The sequence below is a fragment of the Caretta caretta genome, chromosome 7, assembly GCF_965140235.1.
Source record: "Caretta caretta isolate rCarCar2 chromosome 7, rCarCar1.hap1, whole genome shotgun sequence".
In the NCBI taxonomy this organism is placed as follows: Eukaryota; Metazoa; Chordata; order Testudines; family Cheloniidae; genus Caretta; species Caretta caretta.
This window is the reverse complement of record NC_134212.1, coordinates 54,452,983-54,479,602: the sequence shown is the minus strand read 5'-3', so window position 1 is coordinate 54,479,602 and position 26,620 is coordinate 54,452,983. Positions and strand designations below refer to the sequence as shown.

General features: G+C 43.5%; 1 protein-coding gene across 3 annotated transcripts in view; it reads right to left on the bottom strand.

Moving 5' to 3' along the window:
• Nucleotides 1-25,997, bottom strand: part of ZSWIM8 (zinc finger SWIM-type containing 8) — a 143,378-nt gene extending 117,381 nt beyond the window's left edge. For 2 of the 3 annotated variants that reach the window (XM_048856872.2, XM_048856875.2), the window contains exon 1: nt 24,549-25,997. In XM_048856872.2, coding sequence (XP_048712829.1) covers nt 24,549-24,726 — 178 coding nt within the window. In that variant the 5' untranslated portion in view covers nt 24,727-25,997. The remainder of the gene's footprint in view (nt 1-24,548) is intronic. The other variant, XM_048856876.2, reaches the window with a different exon arrangement.
• Between the last annotated feature and the right edge of the window lie 623 nt (nt 25,998-26,620).

Below are 26,620 nucleotides of genomic sequence, written 5' to 3'. Positions count from 1 at the left end.
CAAAGGTCCATCTAGCCCAATATCCTGTCTTCCAATAGTGGCCAATGCCAGGTGCCCCAAAGGGAATGAACAGGTAATCATCAAGTGACCCATTCCCTGTCACCCATTCCCAGCTTCTGGCAAACAGAGGCTAGGGACACCATCCCCGTCCTTCCTGGCTAATAGACATTGATGGATCTATCCTCCATGAATTTATCTAGTTCTTTTTTGAACCCCGTTATAGTCTTGGCCTTCACAAAAATCCGTTGGTAAAGAGTTCCACAGGTTGACTGTGCATTTGTGTGAAAAAAAATACTTCCTTTTCTTTGTTTTAAACCTGTTGCCTATTAATTTAATTTGGTGACCCCTAGTTCTTGTGTTATGAGAAGGAATAACACTTCCTAACTTTACTTTTTCCATGCCAATCATGATTTTATAGACCTCTATCATATCCCCCCTTAGTCATCTCTTTTCCAATCTGAAAAATCCCAGTCTCCTCATACGGAAACCGTTCCATACCCCTAATCATTTTTGCAGCCCTTTTCTGAACCTTTCCCAATTCTAATACATCTTTTATGAGATAGGGTGACTACATTTGCATACAGTATTCAAGATATGGGTGTACCATGGATTTATATAGAGGCAATACAATATTTTGTCTTATCTATCCCTTTCTTAACGACTCCCAACATTCTATTCACTTTGACTGCCGCTGCATATTGAGTGGATGTTTACAGAGAACTATCCATAATGATTCCAAGATCTCATTCTTGAGTGGTAACAGCTAATTTAGACCCCAACATTTAGACACATTTTATATGTGTAGTTGGGATTATGTTTCCCAATGTGCATTACTTCGCATTTATCAACATTTAATTTCATCTGCCATTTTGTTACCCAGTTTTGAGAGATCCTTTTGTAGCTCTTTGCAGACTGCCTGGGACTTAACAATCTTGAGTAATTTTCTATCATCTGCAAATTTTGCCACCTCACTGTTTACCCCTTTTTCCAGATCATTTATGAATATGTTGAATAGGGCTGCTCCCAGTACAGACCCCTGAGAGACACTACTATTTACCTCTCTCCAGTCTGAAAACTGACCATTTATTCCTACCTTTTGTTTCTTATCATAGAATCATAGAATAACAGAGTTGGAAGAGACCTCTGGAGGCCATCTAGTCCAACCCCCTGCCCAGAGCAGGACTAATCCCAACTAAATCATCCCAGCCAGGGCTTTGTCAAGCCTGACCTTAAAAACTTCTAAGGAAGGGGATTCCACCACCTCCCTAGGTAACGCATTCCAGTGTTTCACCACCCTCTTAGTGAAAAAGCTTTTCCTAATATCCAACCTAAATCTTCCCCACTGCAACTTGAGACCATTACTCCTTGTCCTGTCATCTGCTATCACTGAGAATAGTCTAGATCCATCCTCTTTGGATCCACCTTTCAGGTAGTTAAAGGAGCTATCAAATCCCCTCTCATTCTTCTCTTCTGCAGACTAAACAATCCCAGTTCCCTCAGCCTCTCCTAAGAAGTCATGTGTTCCAGACCCCTAATCATTTTTGTTGCCCTTCGCTGGACTCTCTCCAATTTCTCCACATCCTTCTTGAAGTGTGGGGCCCAAAACTGGACACAGTACTCCAGATGAGGCCTCACCAGTGTCGAATAGAGGGGAACGATCACATCCCTCGATCTGCTGGCAATGCCCCTACTTATACATCCCAAAATGCCATTGGCCTTCTTGGCAACAACGGCACACTGTTGACACATATCCAGCTTCTCGTCTACTGTCACCCCTAGGTCCTTCTCTGCAGAACTGCTGCCTAGCCATTCGGTCCCTAGTCTGTAGCTGTGCATTGGATTCTTCCGTCCTAAGTGCAGGACTCTGCACTTGTCCTTGTTGAACCTCATCACATTTCTTTTGGCCCAATCCTCCAATTTGTCTAGGTCCCTCTGTATCCTATCCCTACCCTCCAGCATATCTACCACTCCTCCCACTTTAGTGTCATCCGCAAACTTGCTGAGGGTGCAATCCACACCATCCTCCAGATCATTAATGAAGATATTGAACAAAACCGGCCCCAGGACCGACCCTTGGGGCACTCCGCTAGATACCAGCTGCCAACTAGACATGGAGCCATTGATCACTACCCATTGAGCCCGACAATCTAGCCACCTTGTAGTGCATCCATCCAGCCCATACTTCTTTAACTTGCTGACAAGAATACTGTAGGAGACAGTGTCAAAAGCTTTGCTAAAGTCGAGGAATAACATGTCCACTGCTTCCCCTTCATCCACAGATCCACTTATCTCATCATAGAAGGCAATTAGATTAGTCAGTCATGACTTGCCCTTGGTGAATCCACGCTGACTGTTCCTGATCACTTTCCTCTCCTCTAAGTGCTTCAGAATTGATTCCTTGAGGACATGCTCCATGATTTTTCCAGGGACTGAGGTGAGGCTGACAGGCCTGTAGTTCCCAGGATCCTCCTTCTTCCCTTTTTTAAAGATTGGCACTACATTAGCCTTTTTCCAGTCTTCCGGGACTTCCCCCGATTGCCATGAGTTTTCAAAGATAATGGACAATGGCTCTGCAATCACATCCGCCAATTCCTTTAGCACTCTCGGATGCAACGCATCCAGCCCCATGGACTTGTGCTCGTCCAGTTTTTCTAAATAGTCCCGAACCACTTCTTCCTTCACAGAAGGCTGGCCACCTCCTCCCCATGCTGTGCTGCCCAGTGCAGTAGTCTGGGAGCTGACCTTGTTTGTGAAGACAGAGGCAAAAAAAGCATTGAGTACATCAGCTTTTTCCAAATCCTCTGTCACTAGGTTGCCTCCCTCATTCAGTAAGGGGCTCACACTTTCCTTGGCTTTCTTCTTGTTGCTAACATACCTGAAGAAACCCTTCTTGTTACTCTTAACATCCTTCGCTAGCTGCAACTCCAGGTGTGATTTAGCCTTCCTGATTTCATTCCTACATACCCGAGCAATATTTACATACTCATCCCTGGTCATTTGTCCAGTCTTCCACTTCTTGTAAGCCTCTTTTTTCTGTTTAAGAGCAGCAAGGATTTCACTGTTAAGCCAAGCTCGTCGCCTGCCATATTTACTATTCTTTCTACACTTCGGGATGGTTTGTCCCTGTAACCTCAATAAGGATTCTTTAAAATACAGCCAGCTCTCCTGGACTCCTTTCCCCCTCATGGTATTCTCCCAGGGGATCCTTCCCATCAGTTCCCTGAGGGAGTCAAAGTCTGCTTTTCTGAAGTCCAGGGTCCGTATTCTGCTGCTTTCCTTTCTTCCTTGTGTCAGGATCCTGAACTCGACCATCTCATGGTCACTGCCTCCCAGGTTCCCATCCACTTTTGCTTCCCCTACTAATTCTTCCCAGTTTCTGAGCAGCAGGTCAAGAAGAGCTCTGCCCCTAATTGGTTCCTCCAGCACTTGCACCAGGAAATTGTCCCCTACACTTTCCAAAAACTTCCTGGATTGTCTGTGCACCACTGTATTGCTCTCCCAGCAGATATCAGGATGATTGAAGTCGCCCATGAGAACCAGGGCGTGCAAGCTAGTAGCTTCTGCGAGTTGCCGGAAGAAAGCCTCATCCACCTCATCCCCCTGGTCCGGTGGTCTATAGCAGACTCCCACCACGACATCACCCTTGTTGCTCACGCTTCTAAACTTAATCCAGAGACTCTCAGGTTTTTCTGTAGTTTCATACTTGAGCTCTGAGCAGTCATACTGCTCCCTCACATACAGTGCAACTCCCCCATCTTTTCTGGCCTCCCTGTCCTTCCTGAATAGTGTTTACCCATCCATGACAGTACTCCAGTCATGTGAGTTATCCCACCAAGTCTCTGTTATTCCAATCACATCATAATTCCCTGACTTTGCCAGGACCTCCAGTTCTCCCTGCTTGTTTCCCAGGCTTTGTGCATTTGTATATAGGCACTTGAGATAACCCACTGATCGCCCCTCGTTCTCAGTATGAGGCAGGAGCCCTCCCCTCTCACACACTATCTTTTAACCAGTTACCATTCCAGGAGAGGACCTTCCCTCTTATCCCATGACAGCTTACTTTGCTTAAGAGCCTTGGCGAGGGACCTTGTCAGGGTTGGAAGGGACCTCAGGGAAAGGCTTTCTGAAAATCTAAGTACACTATATCCATTGAATCCCCCTTGTCCACATGCTTGTTGACCCCCTCAAAGAATTCTAGCAAATTGGTGAGGCATGATTTCCCTTTACAAAAACCATGCTGACTCTTCCCCAACAAATTATGTTCATTTATATGTCTGACAGTTTTGTTCTTTACTATAGTTTCAACCAGTTTGCCCAATACTGAAGTCAGGCTTACGGGCCTGAATTGCCAGGACCAGCTCTGGAGCTCTTTTTAAAAATTCGTGTCAGATTAGCTGTCCTCTAGTCATTTGGTACAGAAGTTAACTGTAGTGTGTAACCTATCATTCAAATTAGTAGTCATCAGTAGTAGCAGACATTGTAGTTGCAGATTTCCCCTTATTATTTTGATGTTTAAAAGACCTCTTCTTTTGCTGATGTTGCAGTTATGAGAATGATGTTGAGGCTAATAATTCCTTCTGATAGGAGTAAGGAGGAATGAAGAATGCAGGGATTGTTTCTGACAGTGAAACAGATGACAGTCACTTAATTGTAGGAGGAAAAAAAACCAAAGATCTAGCCATAGATGTCATATCTTTCATTTTCTCCAGCCCTTCAGCTGTCTGTCCACTAAACAATCCATCTCCTTCAAACAGAAGATCCTCAAATCAGATCCTTATCTCAGTAGGAAAACCCACCTATCTCAGCTAAGCAGGTCTTCTTAAAGAAATAAAAGTCTATTGCTCTGGCTGAAGCAGCTGATGAGTCAGATGTAGCCCACAACCGATACTTAGCAACATTCTGTCCTTATATCAAAAGAGCATTTGCTAATTTTCAGTGCTCCTGAGGCAAAATATTCATGAAAGACATCTTTCTCTGCAGATGATATTGATATCTCACCATTATAACTTGACAGCTCGCTATTCTCATGCCTAAAGTTGCTGAGGAAAATACTTTTCTTTCAAAAACATCCAGCCTCTTCCAGTCTTTATTAGGAGTAGAATTAACTCGAGCACTCTGATCTGTGCATCGCAGCCTCTACCACCAGTTAATTAGGAGAAGAGTGAGTATGAAACACAGCAAGACCTTCCTGAGGAAACTAGTCCAGTTTATCAGCCTATTTTAGCGTAGGCTGAGCTGAGGAGGATGGAATCCAAATGGTTTTTGCTGGTTGACAGTCCTTCCAATAACGGAAGTATAACTTCGTCAATAGCTCCTTCTAAAATATCAAATACAGGATGTGAAGATTCCTCAACATGAATCAAAGGAATCTATAATGTCCTTGTCATCTGACTCACTAGTTGACGGAAGAGCATCGCACCATATGAAGGTGATGAAGCCAAACCCCTACCCTTTCATTTGGAGAAGTACCCAGAGTCTAGATCTGACTCTTGAATCTTCATTATTCATTCTTCCTCTGACAAACATCTGTTACAAATGTAGAAGATCTAGCAGGACTTTGATGGACCACTTGATCTAACTCCTTTGGATCCAAAGCTTGAATCCCTTCGCAGTACCAAGTCAGCGAAGGAGTATTAATACACATTGGAATTTCCTGATGAGGTACAGAAAGCCAGTGAGACATCCTAAACCAAGCAGGGGATTGCTGCTCCAGCCAAAACTCCACATACTGAAAATGCCTTTGCCCATACAGATACAGAACAAGTAACCAAGTCTGCTTATAAGATTTCTTCTTCAGATTCATTTTCTGATCCAGACCCATTCTTGGTTCAGAGGGAACTGGAGAATAGTAACCTTCTATGATGAAGGAAGGATATGGAAATAAACCTTTTTCCTGGAGAGCCAAAAGGAGTCTTTGGTGATAGAATTACAAGAAATATTTTAACCTTAACTATCCCCCTCCACTTCTCTGGAGGACTACCTATTTGAATTGGTGCCAGTAAAATCTCAACGACACACATGCATTCACTAGCGACCAAGACGGACCCAGAGCCAATCAACAAATCTGTGCCATAACCATTGTCGCGCTATCTGGAGTGGCTCTGAAATGTGAGTGCCAATCTCCGATCAGACTGCCAAAAAACAGGGCAAACACCCCAAACTGGTGGTATAGTTTATAATTAGATTTCACCATGCCAGTAACAAATGTGAACTCCTGAATCACTATATTAGTTTTACCACTGAGTCACAGACAGTCCCCTTAAGACTCTCCAGCATATCTTATCACCCAGACAAACTGGGCTTAGTGATAATGGTTACATAAACCAAAAATCACACCATTTCAGGTTCCCAACCCAAAAGGGTAGGTCACTTACCCCCAGATCAATTGGTACTCTGGATCTTACCTTACCAAAGACAATGCTGGTAGCCAATTCTCTAACTAAAGATTTATTAGCTTTATGAAGAAGAAATGAGAGTTACTGAGAGACTAAAGCAGGTAAAATACATTAACGGGTGAGTCTATAAGTCCACAATTACAGCAGAGATGTGATAATCTGCTAGTTTTCCTTAAGTCTCTCGGGGTTACCCAGAATAACTTTGGTGATCTTTATCTTGCATCTGGCACGCTTCCCTGGGAGTATCCAAATAGTTCAGAGATGAAGGATCTTTCCTTGACTCCATATTCTATAACTTCTTCATACAGAAGATTAGCTGACACCTTGTACCCACATGGGCCTTCCTTTGTTGGTTGTGCACAAGGAATGAAGACAGTCTGAATTCCCATTGTGAACTCAATGGTCCTTGCTTTGAAGTTAGCACTGTTCTTTGAGGAGTAATATAGCTACAGAGATATATACAATGCATGTGCTTGCCATTATATAAGAATAGATGAGCAAGAACAATACATGTAACATTCCATTAGTTTTCATGAAGTTCTAACACCTGAATACAGTATTCATTAACACACCTTTGATCTAAGGTTATTTAATTACAGGGTACACAGAATGTAGAAGTAATATAATAGCGAACTACAGGCGAAAAGAATCAACATCTTTGATCTGCATCAGCATACGAGTGAATTAGTTTGAACCTATACTAACACTTACTATTCACATACAGGTGAATTCTTCTGAGACTCTGGCATATGCTGGCATCTGGCCTGTCAGCATCACAACCATCATCCATAGCAGTACCATGTCCTTGGAGCCTCAGTATTTGGAGTCGTATCCTCAGCCTACATAACAGGTTGTTTCATCTTCTCTTTTTGATCCAGCTCTTCTGTATCCAAAACAATCGGATCTGAAGAGTGTCTCCTGATTTTAGACTGAGTCTCCTTACTGGGGCCAGGTTCTTTAAATACACCCAGACTTGGTGGGCCTTTTTTTGTATAGATGGCCTCTTAACAAGGAGGCCGACACCAACAAGGATAGAGTCTTTGCAGTCACTATAATAGCCTTGTTCTACTCTTGTGGATTGGGCCTAGAGACAGAGTCTGATAACACTAGGTACTCTATGTATGCAGTAGCCTTTCCTCTACCAGATTCCTTAGTACTCAGTGCCAAAGATGCAGATTGACTTTTCCTTGCTGAGACTATGGCAGTCTCCGAGACTTGTTGGAAGTTTGCTGTCTCTCAGTTCCAGTCAACTGTGCTGACAGAGCTTTCTGGAGTAAGATGGCCTGAAGCCTCTTCTGTCTTTCCTTCTTCATTTCACATTATGAAGGTCAAGCAAAGCAAACATTTTGGAGCAAAGCAAACATTTCCTTCACTCAAAACATGATAAACATCTTGCATGTGTATCAGACACCAGAAACACAGCTGGACATGAAATGCATCTCTTAAATCTGGGCTTTTTTGTCTTCGGTTATGCCATCTTGGCACCAAAGACTTTTCTAAGTTAAATCTAAAATTATAACGAACTAAACTAACTAGTAATTGTGAGGATCTGGCAGTATTCCAGAACAGCTCCACTTCCTTCCAACCATGACTGGCTGAACGAAAATGAGGCAGCTGGAGCACCATCCCCTTTTATACCTTGGCCCAGAAACATTTGATGTTTACTGAGGGAAAGGATAAGGAAAGCATTGAAGCCTGAGTTCTACTGCTCAGGCTGTACCAGTCAGAGCATCCCATGAGTGATAATATGCAGAGGACACTCAAAAAAGAATGAGATTTAGGTGAGAGAGTGGAATAGTACCCCAAGAGAGGAGAAATATCACTTAGAATATTTAAACTAGTCTGGAGAAAGCACGAAAAATCTAATCCCCTTGCACTGGCCTCCAGGGGATGAACCAGATGAAATTCTGTAAATTAGGGGTAAGACTATTCAGAAAGTTGCCTAGTCCAAACACTTCCCAATACCAAAGATGATTTTCTTTAGGTAAGAAGAAAATTAGACGATGGAAGGATTAGTCTACTTGATAGCCATCACTTAACAGAAAATTCACATTACTGAGAACAGGTTTCAGAGTAGCAGCCGTGTTAGTCTGTATCTGCAAAAAGAAAAGGAGTACTTGTGGCACCTTAGAGACTAACAAATTTATTTGAGCATAAGCTTTCATGAGCTACAGCTTATGCTCACTAAAGCTTATGCTCAAATAAATCTGTTAGTCTCTAAGGTGCCACAAGTACTCCTTTTCTTATTACTGAACAGTAAGTCCAACATACGGAAAAAATAAAGCATGAAGATGCCATAAAGTCACACACAGTATTCACAGATTCAGCAAAATTTTCCTTAGCACATTTACTTCAAGGAAGAGTCTGGCTCTCTCATACAAATTGACAAGATGCCACTGAGAATGGTTTGGCCACACGCTGGTATTGTTTTCATTAATATATTTAAAAAGAGGCCAGATGGTAAGTTGGCTATATTTACTGTTAAGGCTGTCTCACTTTTTCCATTCCTTTGCTAGATCTCCAACCGTGAAGACATGCCTACCCCCCCAAATCACAAGTCTAGCAGACAGAGTCACAATTAACTCTTTACAGTAGTTTATTGGTGGGAAGTCAAGTAACAACCCCTGATAAATTAGATTCTGGAACACTAGCCCTTTTAGTCCTTGCAATTCCACAGTGCAATATTGATCTCTTACCAAGATTTCTGAAAGAAGGGGCATGACCATGATATATGCAGAAGGAGTTTCAATATTGCACAGGAGATGGAGCAAGAACTTGTGACTCCAGTTTTTCCCCACCCAATTCTTGCTTTTCATCTTTTCCATCTGGAAGTCATGCAGGATGGATGGACTATGTCATTGAGATTCTCATTATATACACTTGGAAATTCTGGATAAGGTTCCTTTTGTAACATCATCTCCTTACAGTCTTAATTTTACTTTATAGTCTAATAGATCATGGCATTCTTACATTCTTTTCAGTGACTTTTTTTTTTTTTTAAAACTTCCCTCCCCCCACTGCATTGTGACATCTAACTCTTCCCTTATACCATTTCTTGTTCCAAAAATCCCACATTATTTCTTTCCTGTGTTATTCCCTTAATCTCTCCATTTCCCGCACTGTCACTTACAAAGAGGGGCTAGGAAACTTTACCATACACCTGATAGAGAACTAAACCCAGACAAAAGAATGATACAAGATATTGGTCCATCTAGAGGTAATGTCCAGATCCCCTCCCCCCTTCAACTGGGAAAGAGCTTGTCCTTAGATCGTAGTTGAAGCTCCATCTTCTGTGGCAAGTGTGCTACAGGGAGAAGCACATGATCTCTGTCAGTGTTCTCTATCCTACCCCAGAGCCTCATCGCTGCTACAAGCAGATGTGTCTGCTATTCTACCCATCACTCACTTCAATTTTTGGATCTTGCCAAGCTGTAGGAGTTCACCTAGGAAAGTGCATATGCTGGGCATATAATATTTTCAGCTGCACCTGGCTCCCAACAGCTATAAGTTGGGAAACTGTGTCATTCACAAAGTTTTCTACAGCACTTTTCCTTGGAGCATAACTGGACACTGCCTTAATTTTTGAATCTACATTTGCCTCATGTCTTAAATTTCCAGCAGCTGATAGCCAGATAAACTGACTTAAAGCGCAGCCAAGTTTTTGGGCAGTAATAGGAAACCACCTCCTGGCTGAGCCAGTGAAATATTTTTGCAACGAAAATCGTAAGCACTTAATTTTAAATGCAAGTACTTCATTGGCTCGGATGAGTCAATTTCCTTTCACATCCCCTAAACTTTAAACAGCTGATAAAATTAGTGGCTTCTCCTAATTTCCTGTGACCTGGAGAATTTAGAAATTCCCCAGGGCACTGAATCTATTCAGCAACTTAAGGCTTTTGGAAGATATAAAGAAATCAGTTGATAGCTTTGCCAAAATAGTGCTTATGCTTTAAAATTAATTTGACTTTTCCTAATTTAAACTGTTTGATTACAAAATGTTCTTGTTTGAATTTTTTTTAGTGCGGTCATCTAAAAGCCAAGATAAAGTTGCTAGGCTGTCTCTAAGTTTTAACAAGCAGTTTGCTTCTGCAAAACGTCCTAATGCTCTATAGAAAAGTGTGCTTAGAGAAGACAGAAAATCTAGTGATACTTAGCGCTTTTAGTACTTTGTGTTAAAAGCCCTATACAGTCATTAGCTAATTAAGCCTCACAAAATATATGTGAGGTGGGTAAATAAGTATGGCTATTTTACTGTTCAGGAAACTGAGAAAAAAGCAACTCAACCCAGGCCACACAAGTCCTGGCGAGAACCAGGGCCTCTTGACTGCCACCCATTTCTCCAGAGCACAGCGCTTCACAAGAGATAATTTAGATTATGTATAACATGCTTTATCAAAACAAGACCCAGTGCTATTTCGATAATAATTGTATCAATATTCTGTGTATATTCCTCTTTAAAAATGTTAAAGATCAATTCAATCAAAGGAAAGACTGTTTAACCTAATCTATTTGATAAAATGTGTGCCATTCATTTTGGGTTTGCGGGGGGGGTTGGAAAGGGATGAATGGGTTAAGGCGGTTTCAACTAAAATTGCAACATTCGCTTTTTTACCATGACAAACTGTTTAAGTAACTTTTATAATTGGATTTTAGGCTTAAACAGATTTCAGTATTTGTGTGAAATGAGTTGTAAGTTTTTAATTACTATAATAACCCTTGAAATCATACTAAAAGACATTCTTACACTTCAAGCACCAAAAGATAAATCAGTTTTGACTGTTAAGACAGGCTACTTCTGAGATATGGGGAGACAAAAAAAAGCCTCATAAAACCCTTTGAACTAAGTTAAACAGTGGAAATTTTGAAATCCAAGATATTTGTATGATTTCTCCAAGTCTTCATAAAAATACCCACCCTCTGATAAGACACCATGAAATGTCATGATATTTATAATATGAAACAAATGAGCGAGAGAGAGAGAGAGAGAGAGTGAGTGAGTGTTTGTGTGTGTCCAAGTGCAAGAATAATCAAGTTTATAATAGAAAGCCAGCTTCAATATGAACTATGGAGCGATAACGTGTCTCGTCATGATCAGCTCAGGTAGTGGCCTTCCCAGATCTCCCAGGAATACCCAGGTGTCATCCGCACAATCGTTCTGGGGAGCACTCATTGATCCTTCCTGTGCACTTTTCTCATTTCTTCAATTTTGCTGCAAGTCTTCCAGTGGCTTCATATTCCTTTTTAACATTTTGCTTGTTTGATTATCTTTCTGTTTGTAGCACTGTTGTAGCTGTGTTGGTCCCAGGATATGAAAGAGACAACATAGGTGAGGGAATATCTTTTATTGGACCAACTTCTGTTGGTGGAAGGGACAAGCTTTACAGAGCGCTTTGTCCGATTTGGAGAAAGTAAACAGAGCATCTGAGTTAAATACAAGGCAGGACAGATTGTTTAGCATAGGGGTTTCATACATGCTGTAGGAGACTACTTAAAATGAAAAGGGCAATTAAAGGTTAGCAGACAATAGGGTACGTTGCACATTACTGTAATGAGCTGTAAAAAGAGTGTCTTGCTAAATCCGAGGTTTTTAGTGTCCAGCAGAGTTATGAATTTAAGCTCTGAGGCCTGTCTTTTGAAAGTGTTGCGCAGGTTTCCTTTGAGGATCAGGACTAAGAGGTCAGATATTGAACGAAAATGTGTGAAAAGTGTTCACTCATAGGTGATTGGGTGTTTTTGCCATTTATCATTTTCCTGTGCAAGTTCATTCGAGAGTGTGGTGATTGCCTCGTTTCACCCACATAGCTGTTGTTTTTGGGACAATTAGTGCACGGGATGAGATACACCCCACGTTGTGATAGGCACATGTAGGACCCATGGATCTTGAAAGGTGCGTTGTGGAGGGTATTGATCATCGTAGCAGTGGAGATACATCGGCAGGTTTTGAATCTGTTATTCTGGCAGGGTCTGGTGCCGCTTTGAGCTGGTGGGTCCTGCTCTGTGGGGAGCCTGCTTCTGATGATGAGTTTGGAGAGGTTGGGAGGTTGTCTGAAGGCCAGACGAGGGAGTTTGGGAAAGATTTATTTCAGGATGCAGTCCTCCTCAAGTATGAGTTGTAATTTTTTTGTGATACTACATTTGGGTTCTAGTGTGAGGTAGTCAGGGACAACTAGAGGTGAGCAGTTAGGGGGTCCCGTCCCTGCCCGCCCGTACTGAAGCAGGTTCTATGATGCGAGCTCTCTCTCTAGTGGAGTGTCCTTATTTAGTGAAGGCAGTTTAAAATATGTTTAGGTGTGTATTCCAGAGCTTGTGTGTATCTTTTTCCACAGCAAACAAGTAAAAATACTATCATCCAGCACCTAGGAGCAATCAAAAACCTAGTATGGACTAGAGACTAATCAGTAGCATTACATAACATCCATGCCAACCACCTACTATGAGCCTTTAGGACTACCTTCAACTCTGAGCATATATGAAAACATGTCAGGGCATCTCAGTTTTCATTAATATCCTATACAGTAACCCTTAATTATACATATATTTTAAAAAGAAACCCTAGACATCATAGCAGCCTATATGCCTCAGCTCAGTGATACCGAATAGCTGTTTTCATATGGTACTTCAGTATTTCAGGAAAAAACCACTTTGAATATTTAAGTCATTATACTAAGCATGCATTTGCTGACACATTAAGGTAGTTACTATATGGTTATTAAACCACACCTTAAGAACAAAGTGATCCACACACATTAACTATTCTTCTCAGTGAGGCAGTGCAAAGCTTCAGGTCCCTCCTCAGTCTTGCCACTACTGACACGAAAGCCTTTTCTGTAGCTACCTGGTAAGTGGAACAGCCTTTACTTTCTCAAATCTCACCTAAAAACCTCCCTTGCTTTGTCTTCCTAATTCCTCTGTTTAACTAAAGCATTCTGGGAGGCATAGCTTGCATGAAAAATGTACAAAAAAGTAATGTTTCTCTGTAAACTGTTTATGTAACATCTTCTGGTTTTGTTGCTCTTCTTCAAACTGAACTGGAGTTCCAAAGTTATAAATTGGCACAGTATGTTGCATTTGACCACTGGCTCTTGAAGCAGATTACATTCACCACATTTGAACCAGAGACAGTGCAAATACAGAACACAGATCTGTATAACTTGGACTATTGCCACTTTAGTCTCATCAATCCACCAAGCCATTTTGGAGATCAACCAAGTCTGGAAGTTTTAAGGAGCCAAATAACTGCTTTTGGGGACAGAACAATTTACATGTAACATCACTAATGATCAGCTGAGAGAGTTGAAAATATTCATCTTCATTTTAGAAAGGTTAGCTGTTTTGAGAACAGGCTTAGCAAACCTAGAAGTTGAAATTCAATAAATCACCTGGGAAACTCTTACATAGTAGAAGCTCTTCTCACTGCAGCAAAAGTCATGGCTTTACCGCCCCTCACACAGTTTTAATGGAGGGAGGAATCACATGTTCCCATATCTATATTTGTAACCATCAGAGCAGCAGCAGGTCTTTGTTAGTTCCACACTGCTATTCTAACTGGTGACCCAGGGATGCGCTGGGGGCAGGAGCTGGACTAGCTGTGGCTGTGACAGCAATATAATTAGTCTCTCCTTGCTCTCCATGCCCACAGCACCAGATCATACCAGTGGCCCAGCAGAATGAAACTGACAAAGATAACACCGCTTCTGCTGTTACCAATGGGAAACAAGCTATGCACAGGAGCATAGGTTAAATACAGTAACTCCTCACTTAACGATGTAGTTATGTTCCTGAAAAATGCGACTTTAAGCAAAACAATGTTAAGCGAATCCAATTTCCCCATAAGAATTGATGTAAATAGGGGGCTTAGGTTCCAGGGAAATTTTTTTTTGCCAGACAAAAGACTCATATATATATATACACACACACAGAGTATAAGTTTTAAACAAATAATTTAATACTGTACACAGCAATGATGATTGTGAAGCTTGGTTGAGGTGGTGAAGTCAGAGGGTAGGATATTTCCCAGGGGGATGCCTTACTGCTAAATGATGAACTAGCCATTGACTGAGCCCTCAAGGGTTAACTCGTTGTAGAGTGTGAGGCTCCATTAACAAGGTAACAGAAATGGAGGGAGAGGAGACAGCATGGCAGACAGAGACTGTGTGTGTGTGTGCGCGCGCACCCTGACATTAGTTGTCCCCCCCGCACAGCAAGCAGGAGGCTCCGAGGAGCAGCTCCAAGGCAGAGGGCAGGAGCAGCACATGCTAGTGGGGGGAGGGACAGCTGAACTGCCAGCAATTGATAGCCTTCTGGGCGGCTGCCGCACAGGGAACTTAGGGGAGCAGTGAGCTGATAGGGAGCTGCTGGTCCACCCTGGTTCCAAGCCCCCACCAGCTCGCTGCAACGGGCTGCTCTTCCTGCAAGCAGTGGACAAAGCAGGCAGCTGCCAAATGAGGTTATAAGGGAGCATCGCACAATTTTAAACAAGCATGTTGCCTAACTGATCAGCAACAAAACAATGTTAACTGGGACGACTTTAAGTGAGGAGTTACTGTAAGTATATGGCCAAACAAAGAAGGTAGAAAGGGAAGGAACAGAAAATAGAAGGGGGCTTAGCAGCAAATCAGAGTTTAGGACCAAATACAGATCCTCATCCCCTGGGGTAAAACAGCCTTGCACTCAGTCCCTAGAAGGAAAGGTGTGATTACTATAATTCTTTTGGAAACTCAGGCTGACAGACGCATCTGTGATCTCCAATCCTCCAGCAATCAGAGGGTCTCTACAAGACGTGTGGGCAAGGATAGATATTAAGTAGTAAAAGGGAATCCAGGAAGACCTCTGAATAAAAAGGTGAGAAATTCCAAACCAAGGCAAAGACAGGAACCCACAAGACACTAGTGAAAGAAAAGGAGTACTTGTGGCACCTTAGAGACTAACCAATTTATTTGAGCATAAGCTTTCGTGAGCTTATGCTCAAATAAATTGGTTAGTCTCTAAGGTGCCACAAGTACTCCTTTTCTTTTTGCGAATACAGACTAACATGGCTGTTACTCTGAAACTAGTGAAAGAAAGGGAATCAAAATGTGTAATTTTAGGGGGAGGGTTATATCTGAGTTTTTCCAATGTCCAACCCAATGGTAGTTAGTAAAAAAAAAAAATCAAACCTCTCCCCACTAAACTTTTTATGATCTCATTCCTGTTCTCATTCTTGGGAGAGAGAGAGAGAGAGAGAGAGACACACACATTAAATGGTCTCAAGGGAGCCTGGAAAAATTACTTTTGACTTCTAAAGGGGGTGCGGAGTATAATACAGGTGAAGAGGCAGGCATATGCTTTAGATAGTTATTCACCTAATAGGAAAAGACTCCTAAAAGATGGAGATATCACTGGGTACCATCTGAATCACAAAAGCAAAATGCTGAGTTTGGGAAAGAACTCTGTGTTGCTTCTGTGGCCCACATTTCTGCACTGAAGATTATTACAGTAATTGTAAACCAGTGGTGTTACTTTAGTGTCTAGGGAATCTAGTCATAAACCAAGCCCCCCAGTTCTAGGCACACTACAAACACAGGAAAAAACCAATCCTGACAAAATAATACCCAATGCCTCGCTTATACTCTCTACAGCGCTGGTGATTCCATAACCTCCCCATACAGCTTATTCCATAGTTGCAATTATTCTAATAATCCACGAACTGTTTCCTAATTAACTTTAGTTTACCTTGCTGCTATTTAAAGAGCCACTGACACCTGCAATACCCACCACAAAACAGGTGAAACAACATTCCCTGGGTTGACTGATAGTCTAGAGCAATGTTTCTTAACCTTTTTTGATACCAGGGACTAGCCTGCTGCCTTCCTAAACTGTGTCAGAGAGATCTCAGGAACTGGTGCCAGTCCATGGACTATTTTTTTTAGAAACACTGGTCTAGAGAAGTCTACATACTGCTAGCATCTGAGTCCTCCCCCTATCATCATCATGTGAGGAGACCTATTTTCAGCAGTATATTATCTCTCATCAGATCATGTGTTTTTGTGGTATTTTCTCTAGTTTTTAAAGGGTTTACTTTACTGTAAACTTTCGCTGAGTGTTTACGTGTGGCTTTTGCACTCTGGCCACCAGGTTTTTAACAGTTGCTCTGTTAATATATTTGGGAGCAGTAGTACATTATAATGTTTGCAGTTCTATATGGACAGATTTGATTAACCAGTTCGGACATGATGAGCAGGTGTGTTGTATCTTGTGTATTCTATATGCATAAAGACTGGGTTACTTGCAAAAACCCCTCTTCCCACAACACAAACAAAATAGAAGTAGTAAGTTCAGGCCATGCAATACGCTAGTAAAAAGCTGCACCACAGCAGCAGGCTATGCAGTGCGTATTTTAAATATCACCACCCCCAAGTTCTTCTACATCTGTATATAGTACACCACAGACAATACCTCAATAGACCTCTCCAGTTTGGAGAGCAGTAAAACATAAGGGACAGCACATGAACTTCAGAAAAGAACACTACAAGTTTCTGTTGCTACTTTTAGGTACTTAGTGTTTGACCTATGATTAATTTTAATGTGTTGCATGTTTTACAGGAAGACTTTGTAGCAGAATGAGGGGCTGTTGCTCTCTGGATCCCATTAATTCTTTCTGTCCTTATTAACTAATGAAAATTAGGCCTTGTCTACACTGCCACTTTACAGCGCTGAAACTTTCTTGCTCAGAGGTGTGAAAAAAACACCCCTTGAGTGCTGCAAGTTTCAGCCCTGTAAAGTGGCAGCGTAGACAGTGCACCAGTGCTGGGAGCCGCGCTCCCAAGGCTGGTAGCTACTCCCCTTGTGGGGGTGGGTTTTTTTACAGCGCTGGGAGACCTCTCTCACAGCACTGGTGCCACAACTACACAGCCACATTAAAGCGCTGCCGAAGACATACCCTTAGTCACTGTCCTCTTTACATCGCATTTTACAAACTTAGACACTGTTCTGTCTATCTCTGAGTCTTTTCTCTAAACTGATCATGCCCCCAGCCTTCCCTCAGGTCTCTCTGCCAAACCTTCTAGTGTTCCAGATGCTCTGTACTGTATCATTCCAGTTTGATTTTTCAAAGCATGGCCCCCCAAACTTAACACAGTGGGTATTACCAGTAGTTTGACAGAGGCTTTTTTCCAATTTATACCCCTTCAAAGGAGTCCTACCATAAGAACATCATAATGGCCACACTGGGTCAAACCAAAGGTCCATCTAGCCCAGTATCCAGTCTTCCAACAGTGGCCAATGGCAGATGCTCCAGAGGGAATGAACAGAACAGGTAATCATCAAGTGATCCATCCCCTGTCACCCATTCCCAGCTTCTGGCAAACATCCCTGCCCGTCCTGGCTAATAGCCATTGATGGACCTATCCTCCCTGAATTTATCTAGTTCTTTTTTGAACCCTGTTATGATCTTGGCCTTCACAACATCCTCTGGCAAGGAGTTCCATGGGTTGACTCTGTTGTGTGCAAACAAATACTCTTTTGTTTGTTTTAAACCTGCTGCCTATTAAGTTAAACCTGCTGCTACTAACCTTCTGCAGCTAATGAGGATGCTTTCTAGATGACCACTTGCTGCCACAATTTCTCTGTACAAGCTCTAGCCTTTCATAACACACTGTACAACTATTCAAGTTTGCTGTAAAAGCAAATTTAAGCTTTTCTTCACACGAGTTGCCTGTGTATGAATAGAGTTTTATCACTACACAGGTCTGAGTTGTCACTACACTTCCAGGAGAAGTTGGTGCAAATGCACAAATACAAACTGAGCAAAAAGATTTGGCAATACAATACTTCACGGTTCTTCAGTATTCCTGGCAGTCTTCTTAAGTGTTTGGTAAACATCTGTCCTTGAGAGACTTGAGACAGAAGAGACTGGGGGTGGGAAGACAGGAACGTGAAAAACATTTTTCAGAAAAACCCAACACAATGGATTTTTGTGTGCATATGTGGAGGGGAGGCAATTGGATTTTGGGCTGTTTTATCTACCACAGAAGTGTTTACATGAACATCATATGCTTGAAAAGATTTTTCATACTAGAAATATTGGGATCTAGTTTCAAGTGTAAATGAAAATTTTAACTTATTTTAAACAAATTAAAAGGTCTATGATGAGACCACTGAGGTCCTTGTTATACCTATTAGAAAATAAAAAATTGCTTTGAAGCTTAGAGGGGAAGGAGGCTGGGCGTAGTCCTTGGATGGCTAATGGGTGGGATCAAATAATATGGGAGGGGTGGAGCTGTGAATCATTACAGGGGTTTGGTTTGCTAAATTCCATAAATTTCTCGGAGGTGGGAAAGTCATTTAATAACATGGTTCGGTGGAAAGCTGGCTAGCTCGACTTATTTTTCAGTCTTCACGGTGCTGAATTCACAAGGTGCCTGGTTTCTCAGTCCAACCGGTAAATCTGAAAGCTGCTGATCAACACCACAAACAAGCAATTACCAAACATCAGGTGTAAGACTATATCTTTTTTCACTTTCATTGAGTAAGATGGAGACACTAGAAGAGGAGGGTTCAGAGTTACTATAGAGATTTCTTTCCCAGGTGTCTGTCTGGGAGGTCTTCCCCATATACTCAGGGTACAACTGATCACCATATTTGGGCTTAGGAAGGAATTTCCCCCAGGACAGATTGGCAGAGACCCTGGGGGTTTTTCACCTTCCTCTGCAGCATGGATCACGGATCACTTTCAGGTTTAAACTAGTGTAAATGGTGGATTCTCTAACTTCAAGCATTTAAACCATGATTTGAGGACTTCAGTACCTCAGCCAGAGGTTAGGGGACTATTATAGGAGTGGGTGGATGAGGTTCTGTGGTCTGCCGTGTGGAGGTGGTCAGAATAGATGATCATGATAGTCCCTTATGACCTGAGTCTAAGAAGTAGGAACAAACAATTGAATGGACTGAAGTAATGAAATCAACAATTCTTCTGAAGTAAAATGTATACTATTGCCAAGAGTTGTTAAATAGCAAGTTAGAAAGGATTTTTAGTTGCTCTCAAAAGCTTTAACTACAGTGGGAATGTTTTCCTGAAACTCCCTAATGAAGTTACAGTAACTCCTCACTTAAAGTCATCCTGGTTAACGTCGTTTCGTTGCTGATCAGTTAGGGAACATGCTCATTTAAAGTTGTGCGATGCTCCCTTATAATGTCATTTGGCAGCCGCTTGCTTTGTCCACTGCTTGCAGGAAGAGCAGCACATTGCAGCTAGCTGGTGGGGGCTTGGAACCAGGATGGACCGGCAGCCCCCCTATCAGCTCCCCGCTCTCCTAAGTTCCCCACTGCCATGTGCTGCTCCTGCCCTCTGCCTTGGAGCTGCTCCCTGGAGCCTCCTACTTGCTGTGGGGGGGGGGAAGCTAATGTCAGGGTGTTCCCCTCCCCCTTGCTCCTGCTCCCCGCTTACCCCATCTCCATAGAGCAGGGGGACACACGACAGGGCTTAGGATGGAGGGAGCTTCCTGGCAGCAGCTGTTGTCTCAGCTTGCTGATTAACTTAACAAGGCAGTGTACTTAATAGTGGGTCAGCATACTTAAAGGGGAAATGCGCATCTCTCTCTCTCACATACACACACCCTGTGTGTGTGTCTCTGTCTGTCATGCTGTCTCCTCTCCCTCCATTCCTGCTGCCTTGTAGAGTGTGAGGCTAATTAACAACGAGTTAACCCTTGAGGGCTCAGTCAATTGCTAGTTCATCATTTAGCAGTAAGGCATCCCCTGGGAAATATCCCACCCTCTGATTTCACCATCTCAACCAAGCTTCACAATCATCATCGCTGTGTACAGTATTAAATTGTTTAAAATTTATACTGTGTGTGTATTACACACACAGACAAATATAGTCTTATCTGGCAAAAAAAATTTCCCTGGAACCTAACCCCCCACCCCATTTACATTAATTCTTATGGGGAAATTGGATTCACTTAACATTGTTTCACTTAAAGTCGCATTTTTCAGGAACATAACTACATCGTTAAGTGAGGAGTAACTGTATTACCTGTTCAGCTGAATTAATGAGTGCTAGTGTAGATTCAACAAGTATTAGCATCCATACAGGGGACAAAATGGATTCCTACTTAACGTTATTGATTCTACTATCTGAAAAGAAAGCAAAAACACATTGTGTGACTGCTGAAAATGCCATCCCAGAATACAGAGAAAGTATGACAAGGTGGTCTTTTTGCCACTTGCTCATACTGAGCAATTAAAATGCTATGAGAGTTTAGCAGGTAAATTTCTGATGTATGAGCATTCAGTACACCTAAACATTCCTGAAAAGCAGTACAGCTATGAGTCCTTAAAGCACACTGGAGAAGTTCAAATATTCTTCCACAACCACCCATCAGAGTAGGGAAACATGGTCTAGATTAAATCACCAGAAGAGTGCATAACTGACAGAAAAACTGTACTCAAAGAGCAGTTACCAATGGTTCATTATCAAACTGGGAGTAAGTATCTAGCAGAATTCCAGAGAGGTCTATCCCAGATCCAGTGTTATTTAATATTTTCATTAATGATTTGGATAATGGAGCAAAGAGTACGCTTATAAAATATGCAGAAGACACCAAGCTGGGGGTTGGTGTAAGCACTTTAGAGGACTTTAGAGTTCACAATGACCTTGACAAATGGGCAAATTGGTCTGAAATCAACAAGATGAAATTCAATAAAGACAAGTGCAAAGTACTTCACTCTGGAAGAACAAAAATCAAATGCACAAATACAAATTGGGGACTAGCAGGCTAGGCAATAGTAGTGTTGAAAAAGATCTCAAGGTTAAAGTGGATCACAAATTGAACATGAGCCAACGATGTAATCCAGTGTTGAAAAAGGCTAATCCCATTCTGGGGTGTATTAACAGGAGTATTGTATGCAAGATACAGAAGGTAATTGTTCCACTCTACTCAGCACCGCTGAGACCTCCCCTGGAGTACTGTGTCCAGTTTGGGGTGCCACAATAAGACAAACTGGAGAGAGTACAGAGGAGAGCAACAAAAATGATCAAAGCTTTAGAAAACCTGACCTGTGAGAAAAGGTTAAAATAGGCACGTTTAGTCTTGAGAAAAGACGATGGGGGGGGGGGGGCGGCGCCTTCATAACAGTCTTCAGATATGGTAAGGGTTGTCATAAAGAGGAGAGAGATTAATTCTTCCCCATGTCCACTAAAACTAGTTTCAGAGTAACAGCCGTGTTAGTCTGTACTTGCAAAAAGAAAAGGAGTACTTGTGGCACCTTAGAGACTAACCAATTTATTTGAGCATGAGCTTTCGTGAGCTACAGCTCACTTAGCTGTAGCTCACGAAAGCTCATGCTCAAATAAATTGGTTAGTCTCTAAGGTGCGACAAGTACTCCTTTTCTTTTTACTAAAACTAGTATTGGGCTTAATCTGCAGCAAGGGAACCTTAGAAAGTTTTTCCTAATATCCAACCTAACTGTGAGGATAGTTAAGCTCTGAAATAGGCTTCTAAAGGAGGCTGTGGAATCCCATCATTGGAGGTTTTTAAGAACAAGTTAAAACAAACACCTGCCAGGGCTGGCCTAGGTTTACTTGGTCCTACCCCAGTGCAGGGGGGTGGATTTGATGACCTTACAGGGTCCTTTCCAGCCCTACACTTCTACGTTCAGCCTCATGGTAGGTGGATTGAGTGAGCATAAAAAGGACTGAACTACTCTGTTTCCAGTAACACAGTGGATCTCTCAGGAAAATCCAGTCTACATTTGCTACCAAATGCCCTAATTATGCTGTGTTCGTGTGTGTGCTTTTCATTTCTTTAAATGATGTACCTCTGTGTTAGATGAATAAATATGCTTATGAAGTGAAACACAGCGCATGTTTTACATTTCACAGATTAACCTTGAGTACTGCTTAGAAACAGCCAGCACACACCGTATACAGAACTAGCACCTCTCTGAAGTTACCATCTTCTTCTCCAGAATATCAGTTTCCATTTAAAAGAAAAGTACGTCTCTAGTAGTTATGGTTGCAAAGAAAACCTCAGAAATGTGAACCAAGTATAACCAGTACAGCTCTCCATGTGAATTTGCAGAAAGCCTGGAACCTTCGCTCTCAGAAGTGTGAACTGCCCCATTCCTCTCAATAAGGCTTTAGTGATAATTTATATATTTCAACCATTTTATTTTTCATGTTAGAAAGGAGAGCGAGGATCACAGATCTGCACAATTGACTTTGAGTGGCTCTCTCATTTTGGTGCCACCAGTGGATGACAATTGGGAGATATCACCACTTCTTTCCAACTAAGTCAAGAAGAAACCATGTCAAAGTATCCCAGAAGAGCCCATGGGAATGAATATTCAAGCCCCACTGAGGGGGAGCAGAAATCAAGAGAGTCCAGCAGCACACACAATTGTATTTTGAACATCTGCACAATCTGCGGAGAACACTGCCTCATTTTGGCGACTCGTGGACAGCCCTTATTTTGTGGACAGAGTTTGAAAGAGTACCTCCACCTTTTTTTCCCTACAATCTGACCCCTGACCCTGCATGGACCAGTCTCACACCCCTATCTTTGTAGAGCTAGAGGGGACTTTCCTCTCTGCATTTGGACTTTTTCAGCTCTACAACACCTTCTCTTTCAGTGCCTCAGCGTGTGCAACCAGATTTAAAGTGAAACATACAAAAACAAAAGAGCCATGTTGTCTATATGCTGCTTTGAACAGGGCGCTGGTGTCTATATCTCAGTATAATGTGGCTTTGCTAGATACTTCATGGTGCTACCATTCCTTATTCATTTTACCTGGGAGTGTTCAATAACTGAAACCAAAATGAATCATGACAGCAGCACCTCAAAAAAACATCCAGCTTGCACTTTCATTCGGCAAGATTTCCAAGCTCCTTTCCTTCCCCGTCATTGTTCATAGCCCCATGACACCCAGCAGAGAGAGACAAAGGAGGTTAAATATCCTGGACTAGTGCCAGTGTTCAAGTTCACTAAGCAGAGAAAAATTAGGCTGTCATGTGAAGATGATGGTTCAAAGTAAAATGCATTTTCTTGTCCTAATCTAATGCCAAGCGGACATTTACGCACATCACAAAACTACCATATTTCAGCACAACGTATTACAAACAACATTCTCTGTTCAAGAAGGACCTAGGCTTGGAAAAGCAGTAAGTGCCATAGTTCAGGATAAAGGTGCAGAGCTGTGGGGAGTGCAGTAATAGAAAAGCAGGTGAGGTCACACAGGTCAGAATTAATGGGGATTGACAGAGCTATGGAGGGACACAGGACAAAGAGAAATGGTCATTATGTAAGCAAGGTTGAAATAGCTCTGCTAGCATTATGCCTGGCTCTATTCAGTATGATCAGTACCTGAATTGTGAGGTAAAGTCACTTGAGACAAGTGATTTAATACAATTGTTCAATAAAATGGTTTAATACAAACGCATAACAGCTCAGACAAAAAGTTAGCAGCTACCACTATTTGGAAATCAGTTTCTGGAGGCTGGTACGGTATATTAGGCTTTCTCCAGCCAGAAGGGGATAACTGTCAGTAGGGCAGGAATATAATCAACTGTGGGGCAGAGCTGACACACTACTGTACTAGCTCAGTCACTCCTTGCCATAAGGTCTCCATACCTGCCTGCTCAACAGCTACTGCTGAAAGTTTGCTACAGGCACTAGAAGGATAAAGTGAAATACAGAAGAGTGAACATGAAAATGGACTACTGTACACAAACTGGTTGGGGGGGAAGCCAACACACAACTTCATTAGAGCGTTTGTTGTAGTAAGACAATCTTTATGTAGCAGTTTATTCAGTTAAACACAACTGGGAGCCTGTGACTAATTATTCCCATTGAAGTATGCACCTTGCTTATTGCAATGTAGGTTTTGTTTTTTTCCCTCCAGATTCCCAAGAACAGCTTTGGCAAACATGGTCTGAGACAGAAAAGCACTACAGAAAACCCGCATTAACAATCTCTTCCAATAGGCAACCATCATTGCATCCAAGTTTCTAGCACAATTTTGTGCAACCTCTACTCACAAGCTACCCCTACTAGGCAATTGATTTTGGCTCATGCCTTGGATGGTTCCAACATGTCTACATGCTTCCCCATCCCCACATGGCCCAGAAGTTTCACTCAAATTCCCAGAACATCCCAGTGAAACTGTGCTCTCACCTTTCATTTTGACAGTAGGGGAATTGGGTCCAGCTGATTGCTTCCTCCATCCTCTCCAGTTCTGGCAAAGGCTCTCTGCCTCAGAGATGAAGGAACAAAGGGAGTCTTCCTCAAAGCGGTCAGAGTCTTCAAACGAAAACCTTTCCCCGTCCTCCCACTCTGCAAACATGAGTTCCATCACATCCAATAGACACGAGGAAGGAAAGGGACAGATCTGCTCACTCAGACAGACGGATGAACGTGACTCCAGGACAACTTTTATCAAGAATTAAAAGTCCAGCTCCACTCAGGTCCCTGTACTACAACACCAGGGAAAAAACAAAGCAACAGCTGTCTCAAGCAGGGAGAGCAGGAAAGTGACATAAAATAAGGGAAACTCATAAAAATCCCAAAGATACCAAGTTCTTTAAAAAGTTTAAAAACTTTTATGTGCACAAAACATACTTAAACCCCAGGACTTGGTTAGTCTGTTGATTGATGCTTCCAGCCGTGACACAGGCATGCGTCTGACAGACACAGAAAAGTTTGAAGGTTTCAGCTGCAAGTGACCTGGAGAGTCTGATGGGGGGGGGGGGGGGAAGGGGTGGTTTGTTTCTTTTAAGTTTCACTATAGATTCAGGTCTCCCTGAGATTGTGCTTTTCTCTCACAACAAGTGCAAAAAAAAAAAATCTCCCCATCACAAAAAAGGTAGCGGGGGGTAGGGTGGGACACTTCTCTGCGTTTGAATGGATGTAAAACCTCCCCTGTTCTCGTGAGGGGTCGGAATGAGGGGTGGTTCTCACGCACTGCCTAGGAGGCAGGGGGCGCGTCGCCGGTGAAGCAGCCCCAGGGCTAGGGGGAAGAGCGAAGGGAAAAGCAGCGCCCTGGGCAGGGGAAGGTTGGAGGGCTCTGCGGAGGAGCAGTGCCCGAGTCGGTGCCCGGGGGAGGAAAGGAGCCGTGTCGCTGGGGTCGGTGCCTGGGGGAGAGAGGAAAGGAGTGGTACCCCCGGTCAGTGCCCGGAGGTGGGGGAGCGGTGCCCCCAGGGGTCAGTGGCCGAGGGGGGCTGCCCAGGCGGTGCTGGAGGGCAGGCGCGGTGCCCCAAGGGGGGAGAAGAAGCGGTGTCCCGGGGGTGGCTACCAGACTGCTGGCAGCGTCTCCTGCCCCATGGGGCCGGCGGGCAAGTGCGGGGGCGCCGCTCCAGCGATTGGCGGACACGAACGGGGAGCTGCCGCCGCCTCCCGGGGCTGGGACCGCGCGGCTCCGGGTTGCCGGTCCCTAGCGCCCCATGGCCCCGGCTCCCCGCGCAGGCTCTGCCGCAGCCCGGTCTCGGTCCCGGCTCCTCTCCTGGCGCAGGCAGCGGCCGGACTCCCGTCCCCGGCCGGGTAAGATGGCTCTGCGCTGCCCAGTATCACCTGCCGACCCCCCTCCAGCCGGGACCCGCTTCCGCCGCGCCGCTTCCGGCTTCCGCTCGCAGCCGTCCGCCCCGCGGACACCGCCAGTCCCAGCATGCCACGGGGCCCGCGTGCATGCTGGGACTGGCAGTCCCCACCGGCTGGAGGAAAACACCTCACCAGACATTCTGGGATGTGTAGTTCCTATAGGGAGGGGAGGCTCACAGTGCATGCTGGGATGTGTAGTTCCAATAGGGAGGGGGTTCCCACATGGCATGCTGGGATATGTAGTTCTTGTAGGGAGAGGGGGCGCTCCCCAACATTCTGGGATATGTAGTTTCTGTAGGCGATGAATGGGAGGCGATGAATGCCAGCTTTCTAATCACACAGAACCGAAGGCCCTAGCCCTGCCCCTTCCCCGAGGCCTCGCCCCTGTCCTGCCCCTTCCCCGAGGCCCTGCCCCTGCTCACAACACCCCCCCCCCCCCAGTGGCTTGCTCTTCCCTACCCTCACTCACTTTCACTGGACTGGGGCAGGAGGTTGGGGTGTGGGAGGGGTGAGGACTCTGGGCTGTGGGTGCTGGCTCTGGGATGGGTCCAGAGATGAGGGGCTTGGGGTTCCGGAAGGGGCTCCAGGCTGGGGGGGTGGGGCCGAGGGATTCAGAGTGCGGGAAGGGGCTACAGGTTGAGGCAGGGTTTTGG